The sequence below is a fragment of the Quercus robur genome, chromosome 2 (assembly GCF_932294415.1).
Source record: "Quercus robur chromosome 2, dhQueRobu3.1, whole genome shotgun sequence".
NCBI classification, from domain to species: domain Eukaryota; kingdom Viridiplantae; phylum Streptophyta; class Magnoliopsida; order Fagales; family Fagaceae; genus Quercus; species Quercus robur.
The window spans coordinates 74,702,941-74,713,423 of record NC_065535.1 but is presented as its reverse complement, the minus strand read 5'-3'; the positions used below and the strand labels follow the sequence as shown (position 1 = coordinate 74,713,423).

Below are 10,483 nucleotides of genomic sequence, written 5' to 3'. Positions count from 1 at the left end.
GGAATTGTTGAAGAATCGGAAGCTGAAGAAGAAGAGAGCACAGCAACTCTTCAAGAAAATTACAACTCACTCTTGGAGAAGTCAGGTGAATACACAAGGGTAGCCAAGGCTGCTGTGAGAAAGATGAAGAAGGCTGAGGAGGACTACAAAAGTCTCCTAATCCGGTATAGGGAGGCCAAATGCGAGATTGAAACTTTGAATGGTGAGCTGTCCGAAGCTTACACTAAAGTAAGATTTCTTGAGAATGAGGTGATGCAAGCAAATGCTAAAATAGAGAGGGTCACCACCAAGAAGCTAGATGATGTTATATCATCTCAAAAGAGCTTCTCAGACAAATCCGGACTGGGATATACCGGAGGAGGTAGTTCAACTGGAAATGTCACCAAAGAAGTGAAGTTTGTCAAAGCCAAAGATCCAGTTGTAGCTGACCCTACTGATGTGAAGCTCGAGGTGGAGGAGAAGAAGAATGTGGTGGACCAACGGATGCTGAATCATCGTAATCAGTATGTGGGCAGGTCAGAGTCTCGTGCCAAGTCACGTCCTCGACCACAAAGAGGTCCTAGAGGAATGTATGTGTGCCATTATTGCGGACTTCAAGGGCACACTCGACCAAATTGCCAAAAGCTGAGAGCAAAGAACAGTGCAACTCCTCAAAGGTCAGGAGGACCAAGAATTGATAGGAGAACTTGGGCAGGTGATCAACCTAGAGAGCAAAATGGAGATCCCGGAATGATGAACGTGATGAAGATGATTGGTGCATTCACCAACTGCTTGGAAAGCTTCTCACGAAGGTTTGAAAGCCCTAACTCCCGTACCCAATCCTTTAAGGAAATCACCCCAAACGCAAGTGACGTGTGGGTGAAAAGGGGTACTCATGCATAAGCATTACAACATGTTCATGCATTAATACTTCCTATGCTTTGTGACTATGTTTGTTTGGTATGCTTGTTGTGTTGGTTCTTGGTTGCTTGGTTATTCTTCTTGTGAATATTTCTTAATTGTGTTTTATCAATCTTTTTGTTTCTTGAGTCAAAAATCCAAAAATTACATAAAGAATTTGAAAATCAAAAGGCTTGATTTACTTTGTTGAGTTTTGTCTTAAAACTCGTTTTGCCTTGTACATTTGTGCTAATGGCTTTGTGCATTTTCGAGCATTGCTTGTTTTCATGCACTCATATCACTATGGGAAAAATCTTGAAATCTATGTGATTGTTGTAAATAGATCTTCAAACTTGTCATGAATGATTAGTGAATGGTTATGTTGATCTTGAAACATGCATAGACTTGTGTCTATATCTCTTCCCACTTTTTATTTTTTTTACTAAAAAGAGCTCACCAAATGTAAATCTCCAAATGAAAAGAGATATTGAGCTGCAAAAGCCTGTCGCACATTCTAGTATTTGACTAGGAAAAAGGGTAAGCGACCTTATATTAAAAGTGAAATTTTATTCAAAAAGGCCAAAGGCCTGTTCTTCAAAGAGAAATGTTACATATCCCTCTCACAATGAGAGATGATTGTCTCAAAAAAATCAAAAAGATCAAATGTTATGATTGAAAGTGGAGTCAAATGAAAAGCTCCAAGTTATGTTATCAAGTTGTGTGGGAGGTCATATATTCATATTTCTATAATTGAGATTGGTCATATTTCTATAATTGTGCATGCCTTGGTTGAATTGATCATTGAAGCTTCACATTAGACAAAGGACTATTTCATTGTTGATATCCACACACAACACACAAGTTTATGTTCGATAAATGCCATATTCCTTTGTGTGATTGTACTTGACAAAATGTGTTTTCACATGCTCAATCTTTGTTAATTCAAGCACAAAAAGATTTTTGAGTGTTTTAAGTGTTTTTGGAAAGTTTTTTGTTGGAAAAATCTGAAAATTTCAAAAATACAGTTTTGCCCTGTTTTGGCGGCTCAGTCGCGGGTATGTCAAGTCGCGAGCCTCAGTCGCATCTTCGCTGGTCAGTTTTGGCGACTTGTTCGCGAGTGGAAGGTCCAGTCGCGAGATTCACTCAGAGATTTTCGCAGCTCAGCTCGCGACTCACTCGCGGGTAGACCTTCCAGTCGCGAAAAACACTTAGAAAAATTTTTCAAAATTTTGTTCTTGAATGCTTTGGCGGCTTGAGCTGGCGACTGTGTGGCGACTTAATCCAGTCGCGAAAATCGCGTGTTTTGCAGAAACAGGAGCAGTTTTTAAACTTTTTCAGTTTTTCCCTCGAATTTTTGTGACTGTTCATCTTCTCTCTAAACTCTCTCCCTCCCAAACACTCCGTGCTCCCTTTTCCAATCTCTTGTGTTGCACTCTTCTAGCTCAAAATCGTCAAGTTACAGGTATGGGTTCTCTGTTTTACCCTCTTTTCTACTTGATTTTGTGCTTTTACCCTTGATTTTTCGCATTTGATTGTGTTTTTGAAATGGGTTTGTGTTTCGGTCTCTGCTCCTTGTTCTTGCTTAGCTTGTGGATGCTGTTGCTATAGGTGTGTTAAATGATTGTCATATGCTTATTGCCCTTCATCTTGTGCTTAGCTAAGTGTTTATTCTATTTCAATCTGATCTTTGAGCTGTTGAGTGATTTCTATTGGTTCTGTTTGAGGTTGTGAGTTTTACTGTGCTAGATTTGCATGTTCTTGTGTGTCTATCTGTGGGTAGCTTCAGTTAGGCTCAATATATTGTTTGTGTGTCATATCATTTTTCCATTATCTGCTTCAATGTCATTTATTTGCCTTCAGGATAGTTTCACCATGTTGTTCATGTGTTTCCTATCCTAGGCTTGGTTTATCCATGTGTTTGAACTAAGTAGCTTGTTGTTTAAGTTTTGTAGTTCATTTGTATGGTTGATATCTCTCTCTGTTAACTACATGGTACTGACTGGTTATGCACATATATTGCTATATGTTGTTGTGGCCTTTTCTGATTGATTCACAGATGGCTCCCTCACCACAGAAGAAGAAATCTACTGCCAAGAAGGCTGACAAGAGATTAAAAATGGATCCTAGATTGTTTAGGTCAGTTCACCACTTTGAGAGATACAAGGATAACTTCTTGAATGCAGGAATCATTCAAGAGAGATTTGTGGATTTGGAGGACTTAAGGCAAACTTTTATTCCCAGCTGTTTTGAAGGAAGAGGATGGGAAAAGCTTCTAAGTGGTTTCCCTGTTGTGTGTGAACCCTTAATTAGGGAATTCTACTCAAATGCTGTGATAAAGGATAATGAATTGAGTTGCTGGGTGAGGGGTAAAGAGTTTGTCTTAGATGCTCATGTCATAGATGATGCATTAGGGCTTGAAGGATTAGATGATGAAGAATTTATCAATTACAAGGATAGGAGTGTGTCTATTGAAACAATTCAACAAAGGATAGGTGGGCAGAGAGAAGGGAAATGTTTGAATACCACTGCCTTTCCAGTGGACATGAGGTGCCTTACCATAATCATGATGTTTAACCTCTATCCCATTAGGAAATTGACTACAATCAACTGTGCTAGAGCAGTCTTTCTGATGGATCTCAAAGAAAAGAACTTCATAGACATAAGTTCCCACATTTATGACACCATTGTGGATGAGACTAGAACAACCTCTAGGCCTAAATTGATCTTTCCAAGTTTGCTTATGAGGATTTTTAGGAATAAAGGTGTTCCAATCCCTCAAGACATCAGTCCCATGTCTACACCCTCTGCAATCAACAAGCTCACCTGCAAAAGGATAAGTGTTAGGCTTCCAGGAGAAGAAGATGAAGGTGATGAAGGAGAGGCTGCTCCAATGGAGACTGAAGCAGAAGCAGCTGGACTTGCATCAACTTCAACACCTAGGAGAAGTGGCAAAAGACACAGAGCTTCAACCTCTGCAGACACACCTCCTGATGCTTTCCAGATCATTCTGGAAAGGCTTGATGGGATCAGGGCAGTCCAAACTGAGCATTCTGACAGGATGAGAGCCATGCAAGACCAGATTGATGTCTTGGCTGCTACACTTGACAGCTTCACACCTCAGCATGACAAGTGACCCTTTGGCCATTCCATGTCAAAAAGGGGGAGAAAGTTCATTGATGATTGAGAAGCAGAAAAGCAGCTTTTAAGGGGGAGTAATTTGTTGAGGGGGAGTAATGTGGTTATATATGTTTATGATTTGGGTATTTTAGTGTTTTTTTTATGGTTTTTGATACACTGTGTTTTGGTGTATAACTGTTTCTAACTCTTTTCATATACTCTTGGTTTAAACTTTAATATATGTTTGATGATGTTATTCAGGTATTTGTTGGTTTGTACCCATATGCTTATGTAAGCTTTTAGGGTTATTGTTTTATGCATAGTTTGTAGGCTTTATGGTATGTACCATGCTTAAGTGCAGCCTTTATGCTATGTTGAAATCAGTACTTTAATCTAAATGTTCTGCATTGTGATTGTTGTACTGTCACTCTTGTGCCCTTGTAGGATTGTTCCTAGATGCATATGCCTTGTGTGCTATGCATTGGTTGAGTGTTGAGCATACAAGTGTCTTGCCTTGTGCTTGTTAACTTGTATGTCCTTGTGTTCATTCCAAGTGTGAATGAGCACTATGATCACTACCTTGTGGTGCTCACTTGGTTGATCAAGCCATGGTTTGTTTATTAACTCCATCTTTGCTTGATCTCATATTGCCTGTTTCATATGCATTTATAATTTTCTGCTTACAATGATCATGGTGTATTGTTGTGTTTCAGGAGTTTATGTTCATATGATTCAAGTGCTTCACAGCTTCTAGAGTTAGGTATGAGTGAGTTTTGTTCAACTGTTCCCAACTCACATGTTAAGTCTAGAGTCTGTTTTAGGGTTTTGTCACGGAATAGCCAAAGGGGGAGATTGTAAGGTTGAATTTATTCAACCATCTAATTGGCTTTATTCCGTGCCAAATTTGCTTGTAATTCAGCATTTAGTAACCCTGTATTTAGGTGGGATTGTTGTAAGGGTAGTGAGTGAGATAGTGTGAAGATTGCTCAAGAGTGTGCAAGAAAACAGAGTGTCGCGGCTGGGACTCGCGGGTGGACTCGCGGCTTCAACCCGCCAGAAGATGCACACGTGCCAAGCATGCTGGAAGATGAACAGTCATGCTAGCTGGAGCACTACAGGACAAAACAGGACAACTGGCCATACGGTTAACTCGCGACTGGAACTCGCGACTTAGTCAAGCCGCGAGGTCAAGCCGCGAGCCACCCCTGTTTTGGAAAAACCTGACGTTTCGCATTCCTCTTCACTCCAGTATAAATACCCTTTTAACCCACGATTGAAAGAGAGCTTCCAGAGAGAAACCCTAAAGAAAAACCAGATTGTTTCACCCACAATCTCTACCTTAGAGTCTCATCAAATTCCCTCACTCTCTTCCTCTCCATTGTCAAATCCTTGAGAGGCATTATACCAAACCTGGTTCTCACCACTATCATCTCTGTGAGACAGACGTTTGGAGTTTTGGGAAGCAGTTAGGAAGGAGTCAATCTTTATTGGTTGATGCTACGGTGTAGTAGCGGAATCCGGAAAGCTAGAAAAGAAAAAGGTTCGGCGCAACCTCGTTGGAGCAAGAAACTTGGAGGGCTTAGGTGCATTGGGTAGATTAGGCTTGGAGGGTCTATTGCTGTCCTTGTATCCCAACTGTATTTTCTAGTGGATTGATTACCGCTTGGAGGGCGGCGGAGAGGTTTTTCGCCGAGGTCTTCGGTTTCCTCTTCGATAACACATCCGGGTGTTATCTCTGTGTTTGCATCTTCCTTCCTCTCTATCTCTGCCTTTACATTATCTGCTGTGGTTTATTTTGTTATGGCTTAGATAGTTGTTTAATCAATTCCATATTATAGCATATGTTAAGTTTCCGCACACTAGTTGTTTGACATATTGCTTGGGTTGGTTAAGTTGGTTTTTGGGGGTCTAAACGTTCAAAAGTGTTTTTGTACACGTTTTTGAACTTTCAAGTTTTGTTTCAAAATTTGTTGCCTTTTGTCTTAGTGTTTTTTTTTTTTTTTTTAATTTTATTTTTTTACAAATAACTTAACTTTTAATTATTTGAAAATAAACTAACTTTTAAACTTTTCGTCAAAAATTTAATATAAAAATAACTATATGTATTTTTTTTATTAATACTATGCAAATAAATTATAAATAAAAGTAAAATCCAAAAATGTATTACAAGAAAAAATCATTTATTTTAGCTATTTTATCACCTTAAACACCAAAAAGAGCCCAACATCAACGATGCCAAAGCCAAACTTTTTTGGCAACTTGCTACATTAAATTGCTAGTCTTGATAGTTCACTACAGCAAGAAAGGATAAAAAAAAGAAAAAAAAGTTATGCTTTTTGTTGGGTATTGTGGCAAAGAGGAAGAGAGAGAAAGTGAGAAAAAAATTAATAAAAAATGAATAATGCTTGCCTATAAAAAAAATAAGAGAATTGACCTAGAGTATGTTGTAAAATTATATATTAAAATAAATAAAATAATTTTTTGAGGTGTTAAATACTAAAAATCTTAGCTCCACACTCTAAGCCTTTAACAACATTTTGTTTATCCAAAATTTTCCATTATTACATTTTTTGGGTTTATCGAAAAATTATACCCCGAAATACATGGCGGGAAAATTACACCACTGAACCTCCAAAATCAAAATTTGAGCGGCTTTTTTTTTTTTTTTTTTGCCTTATATAAGCAACAAAAATTACCCCCAGAAAAAAGAATAGGAGGTCACTTGTGTTTTCACAAAAAATTTCGAAGCAGGTACTTTACTTAACTAATTAAATATGTATACATATTTTTTTTCAAATATCAATTTTTTTATGGGCTTTCCCTCTGTTTGGGGCTGAGAAACTGTAGGAAAGCCGAAGAAAAGTTTTTGAGTCATATATCATATTTGTTTCATATTCCTACTGCCATCTGCCATCTTATTTAATATGGGGTTTTATTATTATGTCGATATATCATGTTCTACAAATGGTGCAAACTTGAGATCATTGTTTGTGTATTTTGTGTACAGAAAATGGGTGCTATATGTTTGAAGAAATGTTAGAATGAGTAAAATATGTGTTTCTTGTGATATTCTTGCAATCTTGACTAAAAATATGTTAGTATATAGTGGTGCTGATTTTATGTGTCCTAATAAATTCTTAAAAGTGGTTGACATCTTCTAAGATGAATAATATAATATGCTCTTAAGTCTAAATGTGTAGCACAAGTGTATATCTTTAGATGTTTATTTAGTGTCATATGTAGATTTTGATCAATACATTGTTATTGTGGGAAGGTTGGTATGGTGCTGCATAGGGGCAGTGACATGAATCTCAAGGGGTCTAGAAGGAAGAAGAAAGGAACGGTTGACAATTGTAATTGCAAGCCATGGTCGGAGCTCCCTGAGGCTTTGCTTGATTTGATAACAAAGTCGCTAGGTGTTATAGACTATCTCATGTTCGGCTGTGTCTGCAAAGGATGGAGGTTATATGTTGCAGCGCATGGGAAAGAGTTTATGGCATCCCAACCTCCACTTGTTGTTTTATTATCATCCTATGCTAGGAGAACTTGTTACTTCTATAGCATCTTTGATCAAAAGTTGTACAAGGCAATACTGCCGGACCTTGTTGGCAAAAGATGTTCTGGTGTCTCTTGTGGGTACTTTGTCATGGAAGACAAGAAAGAAAGTGCTGACTCTCAGATTTGGTTTTTGAATCCTTTTACAAGACATGAACTCCGTTTCTCTAGCCCTCCTAATCGTTATTTATCTATCATCCTTGCGTCTTTAGCCACGCCTTTGCAGGAGTTTGTAATCATAGCTATCGATGTATTTTTTTTGCAGTTCCGTAAATCCACAGATGTCAACTGGACTGTCTATGATTGCAGAGACTTATTTAAGGACCATTTTACAGACTATTCTCGGTGGTTATTAGATGGAGCTGTCTTCAAGGGTAAGATATACATTTTAACCAATCATGGCGAAATTGGGATATTAAACCTGAATTCCTATCCTTATGTGACCCTGTTGGAAGTCAAAGGCATTGGATATAAGAGCTCCGGACTATGGTTGCTTGCTTTTGAAGACAAACTCTTAATGATTCAAAAACATGATGACAGAGTTTGGCAGAAGTTTCAAGTTTATCAGCTAAATTTTTTGAAGATGGAATGGGTGAAGATGCAGAACCTCAACGATCAAGCTTTGTTTCTAAGTAATAAGAGCTCAGGATGTAGTGACATGACCAGATGGAGGGGCAGCCAACAAACTATGAAATATGAAGGATGGAGTGTTAGCCAACGACCTAAGAATTGCATATACAATCTTGGAGCTCCGGTTGAGGAATACAGCATACATTTCCTGGATGATACATATCCAGAGTCTTTCCCCATCATTGATATAGAAGATTTTATGGATTTGATGGAAGAATCCTTAGATGTTCCATTGTGCTGCAAAATATCTATCAGAGATGCTTCCTCAGGTGCTCCATTCTGGTATTTTCCAAATCTGTGTAGCGGTGTGGATGCTCTCTATGATGACTAGTTAGGATTTCTTATTGTTCATGTACCCTACTTAATCATTTTGGCAAGACTTTGAAAGCTATAAATATTTTGTTGCTTTTCATTTCCCTTATCTGTGTACCTCGTGGGTTATTAATGAAGAGAATTTCCTGCAACTAGAGTAGCTGGAGTCCTTTATTATTATTATTATTTTTCCTTATCCGTGTAGCATGGTTTTAAAACCGGTACAGTTAAATAACCGACCGGTTTGTGCCCCAGTTCCCAATTCAACCCGGTTTTTATTGGTTTTGACTGATTTTGAAGGATTTTACCAGATTGAACTGTTGACTTGTTCTTGTTCAACCGATCTAGTCCGATTTTTAAAACATTATTTATTAGACCTTGTGCCTTTCCAAATCATCACCACCACCCCATGGTCCCAATATATGGACATTTCTATTATTGGTTTGTAGATCCTTCAACTTAAGACACAAAGCTGAGTTTTTACCAAATTGTGTAAGGTTCCAAATAATATTATCACAAAAACTATGAATTCAAAATAGCAATCATACACAAGAGCACAAATATTTACGTGGAAAATCCTTTCTCTTTGAAAGGAAAAATCACGAGACAAACTTTGAATCAATCACTATTTATCAAATTAATTACAATAATTCTTATGTATATCTCACGGCTAAAGAAAAATCTCTCTTGTTTTTCTTTACTCTTACACACACTAATTATTTCTCTCAAAAGCTGTAATAATTTGCTCTCTCATTTCTATTTTATTCTCCATGCACAGCTCTCTCTTAGCTGTCTTCTTTTCTCTAAACAGAGGACTCTTATGCCAAAGCCAAAGCCAAACAAATTCTTTGAAGCATTGTCTATTTATAAGACTTTTTTTTTTATTCCCTCTTGAACTAGGAATACATTATTTCTTTAACAAGGAATAGATTTCCCTTCCACACCAAAGAATAGTCTTTCCTTTCACACAAGGAAATAGAATTTCCTTCTACACCAAGGAATAGTCATTCCTTTCACACAAAGAAAACCCAAATTAATATTTCCTTCTTCAACTAGGAAACCTAATTAACTTTCTAAGTTACAATTGAAATTTGAGACAATTTCCCAACAAATTGTTCATGGTAATGTCATTTGCTACCAAATCAAAGTAGAAACAATGAAAGATTAAACTCCCAATTTCCTTGCACATAAAAGTACAAACAGTCCAGCATAAAAAAGGAGTTTTCTTTTACTATATTAATAAAGTTATTATTATAAATGTGGGGGGAAAAAGACTAATAGGCCCGTTTTCTATTGTGAGGGGAAAAAAGACTAATAGGCCCGTTTGAATATCTATACTGGGCCAGGGGCCCAATCCATGGAAAATCCTCCTCGGATGGATGTAGCCGAGGGTAAAGGAGGTAACAGACCATGAATGGCGAAACTCCAGACCGTTCCACAGGGCAGGGAAAGCACAAAAGTGGAGAAAAACGACAGATTGAACGAAAACGTACAAGGGAAGGCAACCTTTATTGTATTCAGTGCCTTGTGCCTGACACAACTATACTTCCCGGTCCTTACAACCACTCCCAACAACTGGAGGTAGGGGCGGATGGGACAAGTACCTCCCTTGGGGACCCCAGTCAGGAGGAGAAAAACGACTATAAAAGGGGAATAAAGAGAAACAAATGGGGAGGATGGATCCCCAACACACCGGAAGCACCAAGAAAAGCTCCTCGGATTCAGCCAAGGACTAATGCTCTCTGTTAAATTTGGCCCATGGGAAATACCTTGATGGTCGTCATTCACACACCAAAGCACAGTTCTAGTAACCCATTCTCTACAAATTTATTGTACCGGGCTCACTGGTCTAAGGTCCCACGCATCTTGGACCTGGCCTGAAAAACGTGACCCTACAATAAACATAAACTAGTATTATGCCCTTGCATCACAGCTTAATCAAGAATAATATATTAATTTTTTTATAAAATTAATAATATAATTAATTAAT

At 37.9% G+C, this 10,483-nt stretch overlaps 1 protein-coding gene across 1 annotated transcript; it reads left to right on the top strand.

The window, feature by feature from the left end:
• The first annotated feature begins 6,661 nt into the window (after positions 1-6,661).
• LOC126707188 (uncharacterized) lies at positions 6,662-8,645 on the top strand. The gene is made up of 2 exons (XM_050406787.1): positions 6,662-6,747; positions 7,271-8,645. Exon 2 carries the CDS (start codon positions 7,277-7,279, stop codon positions 8,510-8,512), a length of 1,236 nt encoding a protein of 411 aa, XP_050262744.1. The 5' UTR covers positions 6,662-6,747; positions 7,271-7,276; the 3' UTR covers positions 8,513-8,645.
• The last annotated feature ends 1,838 nt before the right edge of the window (positions 8,646-10,483 follow it).